The sequence below is a fragment of the Notothenia coriiceps genome, unplaced genomic scaffold, assembly GCF_000735185.1.
Source record: "Notothenia coriiceps isolate Sejong01 unplaced genomic scaffold, NC01 NC01_scaffold00013172, whole genome shotgun sequence".
Taxonomy (NCBI): domain Eukaryota; kingdom Metazoa; phylum Chordata; class Actinopteri; order Perciformes; family Nototheniidae; genus Notothenia; species Notothenia coriiceps.
In genome coordinates, this window is record NW_011345873.1 from 84,277 (window position 1) to 101,759 (window position 17,483).

A 17,483-nucleotide genomic window follows, 5' to 3' on the forward strand; every position below is an offset into this window, starting at 1 on the left:
TCATCTGTGGAAGCCGTGGCGCTGTAAAAAGCACGACCAATCATCTGAGCCGGCCCGGCTAAAATAACTGGATGGCCTACCTGCCTGTCAGCTTTCCATCTGTGCACAAACTTATCTCGTGCCCTCATTGGTCATGTGTGCGTTTGTGTGTGTTGGAGGAGGGGCTCTGTAAGGAAGTCTGATTTTTTTCGGCTGCGTACTTTCAAATTCTAGCGCACTCGAGCTGGTTTCTCCAAAATTACATACCCCACCTTTAAGTGTGCAATATTTAATATGACAGTGTCTTACTCTTCTGAGGACTGTGAGGTGAAACTCCAAGTGTTTTCCCAACAAGCCGCTGCTTCCCGTCTCCTGCCCAGCCTCCACAGCACCTCTCCACACCACAGGCCTGCAGTGGCACACTCTGAGGCAGCACATCAGACACACATTAGAGTTTATTGAAAAAGACCACACAGACCAAATACAGAACTGTGATTGTATTGCCCTCTACTCAGACTTCAAACATCTGGGAAAAAACAATACTCAATCAGAATGCTGTTCGTTGATTTTAAAATCAGAATCAGAAACAGGTTTATTACCAGGTAGGTTTACACGTACAAGGAATTTGACTTGGTGTCGTGGTGCATACATAAAAGTAAAACAAGAATGAAAAACACACATAGAAAACTAGAAAAATATTTAAAATAATAAAAAAGATAGTAAAATATATAACAGTATTTACATTGCAATGTAATGGAATAAAAAGGAATACAATATGGAATAAAATCGGCAGTAGTAAAAAAAAAAAAAAACTTGTTACATATTGTGTGCATTAAAAACAATATTCCCCTTGAAACAGATTTAACACCCTGGGTTTGAGTATTAGTAGGGTAACCCTAATAAGGTATATTGGACCACCACCCAGGTAGAGTGGTGCTCAGAAAACAACTTACATCTCAATTTCAAAAAATCAAGGAACTGATCGTTGATTTAAAATAAAAAAAGAGGTGCACATGCCTGGCTACATCCCTGGAGCTTTGGTAGAGAAGGTGAACAGATTAAGGCTCATGTATAGCCTGTTTTTAATATCTATTCTCTTATTTCTAATCTTTTGCCGCTTCAATAACTGTTATGATTGTATTTGAATGTCATTTTATAATGTGTGTCTTTTGCACTCATTACTGGATGCTTTTGATGTTTTTTGTCTCTTTTTTTTTTGTCTGACCATGAACTGACTCCAGTCCTCATCCTCAACACAATCCAACAGAAAAATAGAGTTCTGTTTCTCTTGGTGTTCTTATGTAAAAAGTGGGACTACAATTGCATTTCATTGTTTATTACAATAAATGATCCTTGTATGTTGTTTAGATATCTTACAGACAAATACAGTTTGAATTATATGGCTGACCTTGAATTGCCTTTCACCCGTGCGAAGGCATACATCTTGTGTCCAAAATAGCTCCAAGCTCTGCGGTCTATATCATTAAGTTACAGCTGTGGTAAGTGTACCTGGGAACGCCTGCAGGCTGAGCTGTAGGTCCCTCAGTGCCTCTCTCAGTTGGTCTGTTTGGGTGAAGCTGATGCCTCTACAAGCCAGTGAAAGCCCCTTCAACCTCTGGAGGACACACAGGTCGGTTCCCTGCTTTCCAACCATATCTGCACTGGGAATCTGCGGTTGGAAGCCTATAATTGAACAAAAAAGCAACAGAATTAAATGCAGTTGTAGCAGTAAGGTGTTAAAACAAGGCAATTACTCTCCAAACTGTCAAAAAATAACACAAATCATTCCCACCTTTTTTCTTGAAGCGCACCTTCACCAGCAGGTTGAAACACCTGTAAATGCAGAGTACATTTCAAATCAGTAATACATCTCTCATCTCCTGCTACATTAAAAACTCTCAGGTGTCCTGGCACGGGTCAGCTTTCTGTCCCCAGAGTCAGAACTAAACACGGAGAAGCCGTGCTATCCAAATATCTGGAACAAACTATCAGAAACCTGCAGGTCTGCTGCAACTCTGACTACTTTTAAATCCAGACTGAAGACTTTTTGCCGCTGCTTTTAACTGAACTATTCACATCTTACACTGCACTGTAACTTGTATTCATATATTCCTGTGTAATTCTATATTAGCTTGTTTTATGTTTATTTTATTCTCTTTGCTTTTGAATGAGAATGTGTTTCCGCTGCACTATTTCTTAATGCTCTTAATGTTTTTCATTTTTGTAAAGCAGTTTGATTGCCTTGTGTTGAAAGGTGCAATACAAATACACTTTTACATTACATTTCATTTAGCTGACGCTTTTATCCAAAGCCACTTACAATTACCGATCACAGGGACATTCTCCCTGGAGAAACTTAAGTGCCTTACTCAAGGGCACACTAGTGGTGGTGTTCCAGGCGGGATTTGAACTCACAACCTTCCGATCTTCAGCCCACTTCACTATCCATTAGACCACCACTACCACTTGCCTTTCAATGATTTACAATCTTACATTTTTGTTTTTAATCTCGAAAGCTGTAGGCAGAAATAAAGGCAATTGTACGGGCCTTGCGTAGTGAGTCACAGCTTGTTTCCAATCCTTCAGGTGAGTGTTGCAGTGACCCTGGAGGAGGTAGGCAGCCGCCGTCCAGAGCAGCATTCCCACCCTATCTTCACCCCCCCCGCTCAGAGCCCTGCTCCCAGCCTCACACTCCTCATCCGGCTCTTCCAACACCACTCTCTCAGGCAGCAGCTCCAGTGTTGTAGTGATGACTTCATCGCACAGCGCAACACAATCAGCGGGGCGTTGGGCCATGAGCAAGGCAGCGCCGGCCTGCAGGTAGAGCTCAGGCAACCTGGGGAGGGGAGGGCTCCCAGCATGCATCTGAGGAAGAGACATACAGCCAACAGATGGGTATTAATGAGATAGGAAAGTATATAGGTAATGTGCTCTGTGCTTTTTAAATATATCTACTGCTCAACAAGTATGCTATGTGTCGTTCATACTTACTCCATGTTGATCTTCTGATTGAAGAGCAGCCAGCAGATCTAAATAATATTCAACACCCTCTGACACCCTGTGGAAAAAACACCAATATCAAAAATCATAATGTGCACTACTCTCATCTTCATCTTACTGTTGTTTAAGTAAGATGCCAACAAAAGACAGCGCCTGTCTTCATACCTCCCATGGAGCACACACTTCAGGGCCAGATTGTGAAGGATAGAGAGAGCAGAGGGGACTGAGAGCATGCTGCTCAGTGATTGGCTGCGCAGCAGTAAGGACGGGGAGAGGAGATCAGTAGGGGGCTCTGTGGCGGAGGGCAACATCAGGGTCTGTGGGACAAGAGAGGCTTCATGTTTCACTATGCAGGCCTACATTTACATGAATATATGTCAGTGAGCCAAAGTACATTTTTGTTAACTATTCTACTCCAACAAAGGCAGAGACTATGTTTTTAACAACATTAGTGTCTCTACAACTACAAGGCAAACTCTTAGACTTATTTCACAGGCATTTGACACTTCTTTCTTTGTTGCTTTCCCTGTATGTACTGATGATGTGTGCTACTCACTGATTGCAGCAAACGCAGAGCTTGTATCTCGGCCTGTGTGTTGCCAAGCTGCCTATAAATGAGCATGCTCCGGTACAGAGCACACACACACCGGCGATCTGTTTCCAGGGCTTTCATGTAACACTGCAAGGCCATGTGAGGCCGGCCCTGGAGACGAATGCAAACACACACACACACTCTCACTGCATGCACTCTAAAAACTGTAAAATATATGCTCATTTTATTTTTTTAGTACTGTTTGAGTAGTCAACGTTTGCATGTGTACCATATGGGCGAGGCAGGATCCTGAGAGGAGGTGTGTGTATGCTATTAGAGTCCTGGGGGCAGGCAGAGAGGAAGCTGTGTGGAGAGCAGACAGCGCTTCTGAACTCTGACCTTCACTCAAGCTTTCTGAACCTTAAGAAGACACACAGAGGACAGCAAAACATATGATTAGTTACTCAATTCCTCCAAGAGAAGGAGACAGACCTTCCCTATACTACTACTGAATTATAATCATGTTGTCCTTCATTGGCCTCCATGCAAAAGTATTACCTATATGCTTCATACAATGTTTAGCCAATTGTATCTTCTCTTCAAATATGCATTAACTAAAAATAAGAATGTTGCTGACCTTGGGCAATGTAAGTGCAGATCTGCAATAATTCAACCAGCTTCCTTGGGTCCATCACCAGTAGAGGATCGTCAGAGGACTTCCTCCCCTTATCCAAAACTTCAGTAGACAGTCTTTCAAACACAGACATCAACTCATTCTGTGTAACAGGAAAAATACAGTATAGCTTAACTGGATGCCACAAAGTTGGGGACTGGACACGTAAGCATGCCAGCAAATATATATTATGAAGAATATAATTATCATATACTTGATTTCTGTGTCTGTTTTTGTGTGTGTGTACATAGTTGGGTTGTGGCACGTGTTATGGCATATCACAATAAAAAACACTCGCAATAAGTTGATCTTGAAGAATTTACATTATCGGAATATTCATGAGTATCATTTCAGGAGTGAATTGAAAAAGCTGAATGGTTTGCTATCATGGTCGAGTAAAACATGGTGGGGTTTACTTGGAAATTACTTGGAGGTGTTGTTTTATGAGGACTTTGGTGGAGTGGTTTGGTCTACACCAGTGGTTCTTAACTGGTGGGTCGCGGACCCATTTCGAGTGGGTCGCAGATGTGAGAGTGAAGAAAAAAAAAAGTTGAAAAAAGTCAAACTTTTATTTTGAAGGCCGATTTTCTAACGCTGTGTATGCAGTAGGCGTTATACTGGAAGTACCGGAGACCATAAACGGTTTTGAAAACTTCTGTCATGTCGTGATCATTTTCTCAATCAAACATCTTTGCTGATGTTTTTTCGTGCCTTCTGGCCAATCAGAATCAAGATTGTACCAGAATGCGTAGTTTATATGTTAGTATTTCAAAAAATCTCCTGGGGGAGAATCCCCCCCAGACCCCCGTGCTGGGGTTGGGTTTTCAGCATGTGTGCCTTTTTATGTTATACAGTTCAGCTTTGATTCCATCATCTCATTCAACCTTATTTAAAAGCATACTTTAGTTCTGTGAAGGGTTATATGCACTGTACATCACTTTCATTAATCTTGTATGCTGAAAAGCGTATATTACAGCAAGATTTTTTGTTGAATAGATTTGAGTTGTTCAAATTTCGGGTCACGATTTATTGACAAAGGAAAAAGTGGGTCCCGGGGCCTGACCAGTTGAGAACCACTGGTCTACACTAAACTGTACTGAAGGGAGGTTAAGCAGAGTCCCTTTAACCACAACACACATGTGAGGAGGAACACAGCCTAAGAACAGGATCTTACCTGAAATTCCTGTATAGTTTTCAGCTGGCAGGTAGACAGCCATATTGCCCACTGCAGACAGAGAAGGCGCAGTACACAGGGAGCCAAAGCGGTGTTTCCCACTGATTTAAGAACTGTTCTCCAAAGCAAATGAGGGTCCGAGGCAGCAGGGTCATCTTCTGTAGAAGAACTGTGTACTTGTAGAACTGCAAAAAACAATAGCAGGCTGTTAAAAGTCAGAGCTGAGCTATTTTTCAAAACAATAATACAACTGAATGGCCCTTGTGTATGGCACGAGTTCCAGTTTCGTCTTCATGTCTCGTTTTGTCATTTAACAGTTGAACCTACCTCTCTCTGTGAATTGTTTGAGGAGCAGCTCAGCTTCTGAGAACTGAGACTGAGCAGTGAAGAAAACACAAGCATTGTACACCACTGTCAGCTCCAACTGTGTGTGATCTGCAAGAGGAGGGATACCTGCAGAAAGGGACACAGGGACATACAAAGAGTGAGACAGAGGAAGCTTAAAAGGTAACAGCTGAGCTCTCTGCATCAACAAATGAGACCCAGATGGGTTTCTGACCTAAGAGGTGGTGATTCCCACTACCCTACAATGGATTTTAGATACATTCAAACATGCATGTCACCATAATGAAGGACTTGGATCACCTTGGATTTTCCTTAAAAGTTTGTGAAACTCAGAGGAACAGCATCTCAGATGGGTCTGGCTCTGGTCTCCTCCTCCTACTTGCTCCTGAAATAATACATAGCACAGAAAACGTTGTAACTTTACTATCATACTGAGAGTATTAAGATGTTATGCTACTGTAGATTGCTATTGTACTACACATTAATATGGGCATATTTAAGGGAATGAATTACAACATATATTAGATCTAGTTTTAAATGATCGCTCCAAAAAGACTCAATACAAAACACATTATCAGTTTATAATGATTACAAAACCCAACAGTATTTGCATCGGTCTTCAACTCATCCAGCTACAGCAATACAATTACCTTGTAAAATGTTAATATTATGTAATTATAATAATGTTATGTAAAGCAATATAAAATTAACGAAGAGCCATTCTGGATAATGACTAATTTCCCTTTTGATATAAGAAATATATTTTTCTGTCAATACTACAGACTTTGAGTTCAATTTTAAATGCAGGACATTATTATTGTACTGCCATATTTACTACATTCATCGACTCAAAGCCTCTGGTTTTAATCATCAATACATAACACATGCAATTCAACTTTCATATTTCAACTATCATATCATATCTTTCAGAAATATATGATAGTACTAGGCAGTTTGTTATTATATAGCGAAGTTTACGTTTAATGTTAGTAAAACTAAAATACTGTTTTAATGCTCTTGATTCTATTCTCAATCATAGAGAGTATATAACGCTAAATTAAGGTTACAGTATTTAAAAGAGTTGTTGATGCTAGCGTTAAGAGACGAGACACTTAAACTTCCTACCTTCCATTTGTTTACTAACTCGTTGTTTTCCTGGACCCATCTCTCTAACAAAGGAAGAGGTTGAAACGTTTTAATAGACATTACATCGCTGTTTTGTGTAAAAGTTAGACGTGTTTTGTTTAAACTTTCCCTCGTTTGTGGAAAGGGAGCTGAAACAGGAAGTTTTGTTTTTAACATTGGCGCTGTGCTGCCCCCTGTGGACAAAGCAGGAAACTACACCTGCGGTATGCTAACTGTCCAGCAGGTGGTGTTGCTGCAGCGCCAACAACACTTGTGTTCTAGAAACTTCAATTTAAGGATTTGTTTTTTTACAGCCATCAACTTGAAGTGTTTCTGCTGTTTATGTGTGTTTATTAGCTCTATAATCAACAAAATAAGCAAACAGATATAGACATGATTGCACATCTTTTATATATTCAGGAGAGTATTCACACAACAGGTTTAAGGCAAGTGAACATAAGCCAAGGCCGTAATTGTATTGGTGCTGAGTCATACTTGAGCCTGCCAGGATGGCCATTTTTCTATTTGTCATTACCAAGGTGACTCCCTCTTTTCTCACCCATTTCCACTCCCATCACCCATCTATCATCCCTCCATCAGTGCATCATCTTGTTCCCTGTTGTCTGCAACCTCCATAGCTTCATTACAATCTTCCAGCTATTCCCTTCTTTCATTGTCTCAAATCACAGAAAACTCTAAATATATCATCATGGAAAAACATCCACTGCTTCACACTCAAAGACTTGCAGATGCACAGGCATGCACACACAAACACAAAAGATGACTTTATGTCTGATTCGACACATTATGTCCTCCTAGGGTTTCACTTCTCTCGTGGCGTTTTTCCATTTCTTTCCACCCATTAAAGTGCAAGGTCATCAAATGGCTGAAGCCTCCCATCTCATTGGATGCTGTCCCTCTGACAATGTCATTCACATGGCAGGAATTCAAACTTTCACGAGAAAGGTTTGAAAAATAATGTAACTGCGACAAATCCACCCCTGGCAGCAGTGAAGTGCAGATTGTGTTTCATTTGAGAGGAAGCCAAAATCTGCCTGTTCTGCTGGATTTAACAGCACCCAAACACCTTGGTCATTATTATGAGTTATACCACTGACCATCACTGGTACTAAAACATCCAATTAAAGCCGATATGTTCTAACACAGAATGATTACAAAAAATGTAGAATTTAGCCGCTAACAGTTAATTTAAATAATAATGAATAAGGGGCAACATGAGCTATCGTGGAGAAGAGATCCTTATAACACCACAACTGAATTCTGCCTACTCTGCTCCATTATCCTCATCTTTAAAACATGAAGCTAGGGAGGGGCTGCATGTTATTTCTGTCCTGGATGACCCTCAGCCACCGTAAACATGTGACATGTTATGCAAAACACTCTGAGTGTGTGTTTCACAAATAAGAAAACCACACGTTTTATAGAACGCATTTGAATAGGTTTAAGAAAAAGGGTGATTAACTGGTGTTCAACTTTGATAAGATTACAGGACCTTAAACAGACAAGGTTGCTGGAGGACAAGCCTTTTGTGTCACACAGTCCCCTGGGTGTCATTGGGCTGACAAACACACATGTTCCGGGACGAAGAAAATGCTGATACAGATAAATTAGTGTGTGCTGAACCGTCTATTAATAAACATACATCTCAAGGGAAAGGCTCACAGTTATCCCTGCTTCTTGAATGCATGCAGTCTAAACTCACTCACCCTCAGTTTGAGTAATCAATAAGTTCTATACGTGCCCCTCAGAACTGGTCCTTTTCTGAGAGCAGACTTCCCTTCAGCAAAGTGTGTGTGTGTGTGTGTGTGTGTGTGTGTGTGTGTGTGTGTGTGTGTGTGTGTGTGTGTGTGTGTGTTAGTGCTGTATCACTGTAGCTCAGTGTGTGGTGTGCATGAACTACAATGCTTGGATTCTTATACAAGGCTGCATGTTTGGTCTGCAAACACATCTGCACAACTGGAGATGATTTCATTTTTAGAAACAGAAAGAAGCAACTAAAGGGGGGAATAAACCTTTGTGTGTGTGTGTGTGTGTGTGTGTGTGTGTGTGTGTGTGTGTGTGTGTGTGTGTGTGTGTGTGTGTTTCTGTCAATGGCCCAGCAGTCCCAGGGGGGTGGCGTGGATCTGCAAACTCACACTGCAGCACTACAGCTGGAGCATCAGCAGAACACACTGCACACTCACACTATCACTTCACACATACTTCGGCCCAGGAATATAAATGTATTAAAATGTATAAAAAGCTTGCAAAAGTAGACTTGTTTATAGATATAAAAATCACCCAAATCCAAATATATTAGTTAATATTTATCACAAATGCTTCATTTCCCCCCCCATGTATTTTTACGCACTCAAGCTTTAGGTGTACAATGATGAGAGAAGCTTGAACACATTTTACATCCCTTTAAATCAGTATTTATATGTGTTGCTTTGATAAATTACACCTCGTTAATACCTTAAATAATAAAACTCATCAACAAGGTGCTACACTGATGCGGGTAAATATTTTCCTGCGCAGCCATTACTTTTCTGGGGAACAGATATCTCTTTAAACAGAGTGTGTGTCCTGGTGCTGACTTGAGAGTTTTCCCTCCCTCCTATAAAAGCGCAGCGCTCTCGCTCCTCTGCAGTCACATCTCATCCAGCCAAGATGAGTTTCACAGCAGAGCACCACCTCTACGGCCTGTCCTCGTACCGCAAGGCTCGGCCTTCCTCCGGGTCCTCCAGCGGCTTCCACTCCCAGCGCCGCCGCCTCACCTACAGCCAGCCGCCCTCCGCAGACAGCCAGGACAACTTCGGCGGAGACATGACTCGCAGTAACGAGAAGGAGATCCTGCAGACTCTCAATGACAGATTCGCCGGCTACATCGACAAGGTGCGCAACCTGGAAATGCACAACCGCAACTTGGAGGCAGAAGCCGAAGCTCTGCGACAGAACCAGGCTGGGCGCAGCTCGGTTGGAGAGCATTACGAGAGAGAGCTGGTCGACCTTAGGGGTCTCCTGCAGCAGCTGACCGGGGAGAAAGCCCGCGCTGCCCTGGAGCACGACCACCTGGATGAAGACATCCAGCACCTGCAGGCCCGGCTCGACGAAGAGGCACGAAACCGGGAGGAGATGGATGCTGCCGCGCGCACCATGAAAAAGTATGTGGAAGAGTGCCGCTTGACGCGTACGGAGCTGGACAAGAAGCTTCGCGCCCTGGAAGAGGAGGGCGTTTTCCTGAAGAAGAACCACGAGGAAGAAGTGGCGGAGCTTCTCGAGCAGATTCACGGTGCACAGGTGAGCTTTGACATGCGGGACACGATGAAGAGTGACGTGACGGGCGCACTGCGAGAGATCCGCGCGCAGCTGGACGTCCATGCATCCAAGAGCTCAACACAAGCCGAAGAATGGTTTAAAGGTGAGTAGAGTGAAAAGGGAAAGTCAAAAAAAGTTTTAGTTTAGTTTTTTAACTAAAGAAGAGAAAACTATTACGTGAGCTTTAAATGCGAATCATAGTGTTTTTCTCTGCCGGTGCTGAAGAGTCAGTTACTTTAGCGTTTGATTATAGTTAGAAGCGACATTGTAGCTCTATGCGTAAGGTCATTTAAAGGGATGCGCAGGAGCTTGCAGTATAGTGCAGACATCAGATTTGCACGGATTACTACTTTGTTTAAATATTAACATATCAACAGTAAAACTATGAAGCAAACGGGTCCTGCCTTGATAACCGTTAGACTAAACCAAATTCCCAGATTGCAAACTTTCCACTAAATGGAGAGGTTTAATAAGAGAATCAAGTCAGATATCCTGAATGTAAAAGGCAGAAATGTAACCCTGGTAATAATATGACTTGCAGTTTGAATGGTTATCCTCTATGGGTGCATCGCTGCCGCAGAGTGATACTTTTTACTTAAGGCAGGCACTGCAGGAGAGAGATGGCACAAAGAGAGGAGACTATGATTCATTTGCACTCTCACAGTGGGTAACAGTGGGTGTGCTGTTGCTTCCCCCCATCTGCACTGTGTGTTTCTCTCAGCCTGAACCTCTACAAATAGAATAGCCACTTCAAGGTCACTGTTTGTGGTAGGAGAACACAAAGAATACTGCTCCATCACTCTCGTCATCCTTTACGATGTCGTGACTGGAGCTCTCCAAAGACATGGAAGTAAGCTAGTATTTAGATATGATGGAGAGATGATAGATGAAGAGACATTTATACTGCAAGGAAATGTAGCATCAGGTCCACACAGCATTTCTGACCTTTTGTTGTATACTGTGCAAATAGACAGTCGACAGCTTTACAGGCCATGAAGGTTTTCTCTTAACTGCATGCCACAGAATAATTTATAGATCCACCCTTGCTGCACATCTACAAGCTGACGTGATAGAACAATTGAAAGGTGTAAACAGAGTGACCTTCCCTGTGAGGTCCGGCTGACTGCAGCACTGTGGCTCTTTCATGCTTGGAGGAGGGAGGGAGCTGAGTCAGACTGACTGACAGATGGAAACTGCCAAGGTTACTCAGTAGAAACTCCCCGAGGACGGGTCAAATGTCTCAGGACCAAGATTAACAAAAAAAGACAAAACTATGAATAATTCAGAATTTCTCTAAACTCCAGCAGATCACTTTATACTGTGTTTGCACCAATGGAATGACACAGCAAATGTGATTTCTGAATTGTGTTCAATCTCTGCAGTGCGCATGAACCGTCTGTCTGACGCTGCTCGCACCAACCATGATGCAATTCGTGGAAGCCAGGAAGAGATTGGAGAGTACCGCCGTCAGCTCCAGAGCCGCACCATCGAGCTGGAGACTCTTCGGGGAACCAAGGACTCCCTGGAGAGGCAGCGTATGGAGTGTGAAGACAGACACCACGATGACCTCAACTCCCTACAGGCATGACATCCACACACACACATCTAATTTATCCCCAAAAAGGGAAACCCACATGCATTGCACATTTCCTTTTATAACATCTGCATCATATTTGATTTGTTTTCTTTTTGCAGGTGACCATTAATCACCTGGACAACGAGCTGAAAACCACTAAATGGGAGATGGCCAGCCAGCTGAAGGACTACCAGGAGCTGCTGAATGTGAAGATGGCTCTAGATATTGAGATTGCTGCTTATAGGTTGGTCACGATTTCAAACCACACATCATTAAATTGATTCTTTAATTATTTACCTTTTCCCTGACTACGTGTTGTTGTCTTTTAAACAGGAAGTTACTGGAGGGAGAGGAGAATCGCTTTGTTTCAGGAGCAAGTCCCTACTCTTACCTCGAGAGCAGAATCTCTTCCCACTTGAAGATGAAAGCAGAGGACATCTCAGATACAGTCATCGTGGAGGAACAGACCGATGAGACCCAGGTGACGGAGGTCACAGAGGAGGCAGATGAGGATGAAGATGAGGGAGAAGAGAAAGAGGAAGGAGAGGGAGAAGAGGAAGAAAAAGATGAGGAAACCAAAGAAGATGAGGAAGAAGGAGAGGGAGAAGATAAGGACGAGGAAGGAGAGGGAGAAGAAGACAAGGAGGAAGATAAGGAAGAAGAAGGGAAGGGAGAGGAAGACGAGGCAGATGAGGAAGAAGATAAGTCAACATCTCCAGACAAGAAGGGATCTCCTCAGCCTAAATCTCCAGTATCCAAATCACCAGCACCCAAATCCCCGGCTAAGTCCCCTGCAGTGAAATCCCCCGCAGGAGCAGAGTCAAAGTCCCCTGAGTCCAAATCCCCTGAATCCAAGTCTCCTCGTCCCTCAACCCCTGAATCCAAGTCTCCTCGTCCCTCAACCCCTGAATCCAAGTCTCCTCGTCCCTCAACCCCTGAATCCAAGTCTCCTCGTCCCTCAACCCCTGAACTGAAGTCCCCAGAAAAAGAGAAGGCCGAGCCCGCCGCCACTAAAGAAACCCCAGAAGAGAAGAAAGAGGAGAAGCCTCAGCCTGTCAAGGAGGAAAAGAAGGAGAAAGAAGAGACCGTGAAGGAAGAGAAGAAGCCAGAGCCCAAGGAGAAAGAGCCCGAGAAGGAAGAGAAGAAGGAAGAGCCCAAGGAGAAAGAGCCCGAGAAGGAAGAGAAGAAGCCGGAGCCCAAGGAGAAAGAGCCCGAGAAGGAAGAGCCCAAGGAGAAAGAGCCCGAGAAGGCAGATAAGCCTGATGCTAAGAAAGAGAGCAAGGCAGAGGACGCTTCCAAACCTGCAGCTGCCAGCAAGCCCTCAGAGGACAAGCCCAAGTCTGAGCCTAAAGAGAGCGCTCCCCCCGCCAAGGAGGAGAAACCCGCTGCTCCTCAATCTGAGAAGACCGAGCCCGAGACAAAGCCTGCATCTAAAGCAGAGCCCGAGAAAACCGATAGCAAGAAGGACGAGAAGAAGCCAGAAGAGAAGGCCGCACCTAAAGCCGAACCCGAGAAAACCGACAGCAAGAAAGACGAGAAGAAGCCCGAGGCTAAAAAGGAGGCTGTTAAAGATGAGAGCAAGGAAGTGAAGGATGAAGGGAAGCAGGAGAAATCCTCTGGCACCGAGGCAAAGGACAAGGAAGAGAAAGCCAAGAAGTAAAAGGGGTAAGCTGTGATTGAAGGCACAAAGGGAGGAGGAAGTGGAGATGCCAAAGAACTATGAGAAGTGAAGGAAGGCAGGGTAACGAGCGGGAGTGAGAAGCTTGATGCTCCCAGCTGTTCAGATGGACGCCTTAATGTCCAAAGTAAAGCAGGTTATGGTATAAGCAATAGTGATTTCTGTAGCAAATAACCCCCAGCACCCTGAGTATGGCCATTACCCACCGCCCCCTCCCCTCGAGCTTCTGATGTATGACTGTAGTGAATGCTCTAAACTCTTTATCTGAATGTGAAAACTAAATAACGAGTGCATTTAAAATAAATCCCGCTGAGGGGAAATTGCTGAGATGTCAAACAAATTTCAAGTGAGAGATTTTGACAGATATTATATATATATATATATTAACAAGTATATTTAAAGAGATACAAATGTCTATATTATATTTACACATACATCAGTAAGAAAGACTTGAATTTATGCTTGTTGTGCACCGTGCTGCTGCTGCTGCTTCTCCTGAAAGGTGAACTGCAGCGTCTCACTTCTCTGGTCTGCAATGCTAGGACAATGATGACTATGTGTTATGTACTAACTGCTGAGAATATGCAATATGAAACAGATAAATAAAGAATGATATCAAATACAGAAGGCGTTTGGGAGATTGTCTTTTCATTGCATGCAAAACAGAGCCAATTGCACGCTGACCCTCAAGTGAGGATTCGTGAAGGAGAAGTGTCTAGAGAGTAATCATACACAAGGTGTGAGGCAATAAAAGGTAAATGCTGCCAGTGACTGCACTGCATTGCGGACAATGAGAGGGGGAGCTGCTGTACCCCACCAAGGCAGACACCGCACCCTTCCTCCTCACATCCCATAGACCACGCTCATGTATAAATTAGGAGCGATGATGCTTGCTTGCACGAAACACATTCAATTTAGCCTCTTACTTCCACTCCTGCCTCCTCACTGCAAAGAGGAAAGCCCACACACTGAAGCTGAGGTTCAAAAATGACCATAAACACAAGTCAATATCTTTAATATCACGAGTACGGTTAATGTTAATAAGGATCAGGCCTTTTTGAATTTGAAAACAATACAACATTTGTCCGGTTATGCATTAAAGTAGTATTTGAGCTATTCATAGATTTGACACGTTGATATTGTCTATAGCTGCCTATCTATTAGGATGAGTAGAGCAGCGGGTTGAAAAACTCAACCATCTTTTTTTATAGATACATTTATTGACATTGGTCACACGGCTAAAAGGGAGATTTGTTCAACCTGGTTTTCTTCACCTCCAATGTTTGTATCACGTAATGAAACACGGATCATTTTGAGTATATCCAAATATAAGTTATTTTACCCTTTAATGTTGAAATGGAAATGTTCCCATGCAACAATGTGTCCCTAAATAGAAGTACATGAGAACCAACATCGTTTATTTCTTTTTTTGTTCCCTTGGTTCACATATAAGGAGGAGTAGCAGATTGCACCACCATTGAAGATGCTCATGAATGAAAACAGCGGCTTTGTCTTCTCCTACATACACCCATATATCTGAGGGATTACTGTCTGGATTCATCCTAATGGAATTGGATGGATATTTTAGCTCCTCTAGACTGCTGCTAGCTAATCATAACATGTGAGTAATCCTTGATTGAAATGGCTCCAGTATCCAGAATAACCTGTTTTTTCTCAGTTAAATAATGCAGGATTATAAATGAAAAGTCCAAAGTCTCATTTATACTTTGCTGACTGCAAAATATACCAAATATCATCTTTCTTGGAATTAAATCTCTGGGGAAATGACGCAGCTCGCTGTGGCAAGGAACCACAACGGCATAATAATCAGAGAGTGCAGACGTCGCCTATAAATAGAGCCGCACGGAGAGGAAGGAAGAGGGATGGAAAAGAGAATTGAGATTGCACTGCTTTAAATAGACCACATACACGCTCATTCAAGAAAATAACGCAGATTTTATTTCCAAGCAGGTAAAATGACTTAAAAATGTATACTTTCTGGATCTAAGAGCCACAAAAAGGTAAGCATACAGGAGTTACAGTTGTAAAGTACAGCACTGAGAATCATATGGACAAATCTAGCGGTGACTGAAGAAGCCCTGAGGGTGGTTGTACTTGAATGGCTTCAGACGATTTGGACCCCTGAGGGAGAGAGTGACATGTCAGCGATACAGTTTATTCACACACAGATACATTTTGTGAGCTGATGGCTTCTTGTGACCGTGTACCTGACGGTGCGCAGGCACATCTTTTCTCTGGGAAACTCTAGTGGTCCCTCCACACTGTCATCTTGACCTTCAGTCTCCAAATAAACATCCAGGCAGACACAGAGGCGTGAAATCTGATTGGTCAGGAGCTGGTGTCCCGGGCGGGGCCCCTGTAGTTCATTTTTGAACACATTGATCTCGCTCTCCATGGCCTGAAAAAAGGAAAGATGAGACTGAAATATCTGGACGTAAAGTGAGACGGCAAAACAACAGAACAAGCTAAGTGATCAATATTGACAAATGCTCATACTCGAAGGTTGTCATCTGTGCGTCCGGTGCGCTCTCCCTTCCAGCTGAGGGAGAGGGAGAACAGGGGGGAGATTTCTGGGTAACGGGGACTCAGCACCAAGGCGGCCTGGAGACGAGCTGAGAGGAGAAAGATAAAAGGCAGGATTGTTATAAGAAACAAATCAAAAATCTAGTTATAGAAATGGCCAATTCTAGCATTAGTGTTAATGTTACCTGTGCCTCTCTCCACCACAGACATAAAGTACAGATCTGACTCCTTTGCCAGCCCAGCATCAGACACATGACGAGTATATGGCAGCTCCTACCGACCAAGAGAAATATCACAGTAAGACAAGGTGACCGGTAATTTAAAATATCAATGCATATGTGGTGATGTGTGTATACCATGTACTCCTGCTGAGTGATGGTGGTCCAGCGGGATAAACGAGAGATGATCTTGGCAGGAAAGAGGTGCTGACACTCACTGGAGACCGGGATGATGCTGTGCTCTGAGGGCAGGAGCACAAATAAACTCAGTCAAAATGTCATATCTCCTCTTCAGGGCTATTTGTTCTTTGATGGTTAACATGAATTGTACCTAAAGAGGCAAACTGTTTGTGCAAAGCCAAGCGAGCCTGCAGCCGTCCCCTCAGCAGCTTCATGGTGTTCTCCATGTGGCTGGCACTCAGAGAACTGCCCACACTCACACCCTGGAGAGACATGAGCATAGAGGAACATGACGAGGTTGTAACACACAGAAACAGCTGCACAACGGGGATCGTTTCAACACACACCTCTGAGGAGTCTTTAGGGAAATGTAGTCCTCCCAGACTCTGAACCCACATGTAGGGATGGCCCAGCTCCTCCACATAATCAGCAAAGGTAACAATCCTGAAAGGAAATGTTGAGTTATTTTCTTAAATTCAAAAAGGTAGGATTCTCCATACATCTTCTAATTTCCTTTAATAACTTCACATCCTCACCCGACTTTATCAAACTGGTAGCGATTCGCTGGATTGGGCGTTTCTTTGCCCTGGTCGCTGCTGTAGAGACAGCTGAGTAGAGTGTCTGATTTCAGCAGGTCCCTATAGAGGAAGACACCATTAGACATTCAGTGACACAGATAGGTAGGCAGGGTGCTTTGAGCTGGATTTCAGGTGTTTCAAAAGGCACTTTCACACCAGAGTACTTTTCCCCGTACTTTTCCCTTTTAGTTCCGATAGTTCCTGGGATTTTGCGTTCACACCAAAAAGAGAATTTAGTTCATGAGAACTTTTCCCCCCTTTTCAGTCCCTGTTAGAGAGCAGGTACTTTCCTGGGGAGAAAAAAAGTTCCAATTTCTGATTGGCTGGGCGAATTGCAAACCACGCCCCATAAAATTCGGAAAAGTTTTGTGAAGCCGCCATTGTATTTGCTGGCATTAGCATTATTAGCATTAGCTCCGCGCACAAACGGAGAGAGAATAACTTATGGCAACACAAAAAAAAAACATGGGAGCGGTGGAGAAGAGGAGGTGTCGGCGCTTCTGGCGATTTACTCAGGACTTCAGGTGGCAGTATACGCCGTGAAGTTGTTTGCGGCCTGCCAG

The 17,483-nt window shown here is 43.4% G+C and overlaps 3 protein-coding genes across 5 annotated transcripts in view; 1 reads left to right on the plus strand and 2 right to left on the minus strand.

Annotated features, from left to right (window-relative positions):
• Positions 1-284: 284 nt before the first annotated feature.
• Positions 285-6,969, minus strand: fancg (FA complementation group G). The gene is made up of 13 exons (XM_010773948.1): positions 6,829-6,969; positions 6,004-6,088; positions 5,686-5,811; positions 5,359-5,543; positions 4,149-4,287; positions 3,801-3,931; positions 3,536-3,682; positions 3,145-3,296; positions 2,971-3,037; positions 2,528-2,844; positions 1,772-1,812; positions 1,489-1,662; positions 285-403 (listed from the first exon to the last, which is right to left on the minus strand). The coding sequence occupies exons 1-13, from the start codon at positions 6,907-6,909 to the stop codon at positions 285-287; spliced, it is 1,764 nt and encodes a 587-aa protein (XP_010772250.1). The 5' UTR covers positions 6,910-6,969.
• Positions 6,970-9,469: 2,500 nt separating this feature from the next.
• On the plus strand, positions 9,470-14,024 carry LOC104947809 (neurofilament heavy polypeptide). Of its 2 annotated transcripts, XM_010773911.1 has the most exons (5): positions 9,470-10,249; positions 11,529-11,728; positions 11,842-11,966; positions 12,056-12,577; positions 12,608-14,024. In XM_010773911.1, exons 1-5 carry the CDS (start codon positions 9,499-9,501, stop codon positions 13,380-13,382), a joined length of 2,373 nt encoding a protein of 790 aa, XP_010772213.1. In that variant the 5' UTR covers positions 9,470-9,498; the 3' UTR covers positions 13,383-14,024. The 2 variants fall into 2 exon arrangements, with proteins under 2 accessions (XP_010772213.1, XP_010772212.1); XM_010773910.1 differs by having other exon boundaries at positions 9,471-10,249; positions 12,056-14,024.
• Positions 14,025-15,336: 1,312 nt separating this feature from the next.
• Positions 15,337-17,483, minus strand: part of thoc5 (THO complex 5) — a 9,508-nt gene continuing 7,361 nt past the window's right edge. For both annotated transcript variants that reach the window (XM_010773913.1, XM_010773912.1), the window contains exons 13-20: positions 16,879-16,980; positions 16,690-16,786; positions 16,494-16,605; positions 16,301-16,404; positions 16,130-16,217; positions 15,918-16,033; positions 15,629-15,819; positions 15,337-15,542 (exon numbers count right to left, since the gene is read on the minus strand). In XM_010773913.1, coding sequence (XP_010772215.1) covers positions 15,479-15,542; positions 15,629-15,819; positions 15,918-16,033; positions 16,130-16,217; positions 16,301-16,404; positions 16,494-16,605; positions 16,690-16,786; positions 16,879-16,980 — 874 coding nt within the window. In that variant the 3' untranslated portion in view covers positions 15,337-15,478. The remainder of the gene's footprint in view (positions 15,543-15,628; positions 15,820-15,917; positions 16,034-16,129; positions 16,218-16,300; positions 16,405-16,493; positions 16,606-16,689; positions 16,787-16,878; positions 16,981-17,483) is intronic.

Excerpts from the sequence above, each read along its gene's own strand:
- fancg (XM_010773948.1), bottom strand. The coding sequence starts at position 6,909 with ATGTCTATTAAAACGTTTCAACCTCTTCCTTTGTTAGAGAGATGGGTC. Across the intron at positions 3,932-4,148 it reads CTGCACTTACATTGCCCAAG|GTTCAGAAAGCTTGAGTGAA; the intron begins GTCAGCAACATT and ends TGTCTTCTTAAG. Across the intron at positions 404-1,488 it reads CAGCCTGCAGGCGTTCCCAG|AGTGTGCCACTGCAGGCCTG; the intron begins GTACACTTACCA and ends GTGCTGCCTCAG.
- LOC104947809 (XM_010773910.1), top strand. The coding sequence starts at position 9,499 with ATGAGTTTCACAGCAGAGCACCACCTCTACGGCCTGTCCTCGTACCGC. Across the intron at positions 11,729-11,841 it reads ATGACCTCAACTCCCTACAG|GTGACCATTAATCACCTGGA; the intron begins GCATGACATCCA and ends TTCTTTTTGCAG. Across the intron at positions 11,967-12,055 it reads ATTGAGATTGCTGCTTATAG|GAAGTTACTGGAGGGAGAGG; the intron begins GTTGGTCACGAT and ends TCTTTTAAACAG.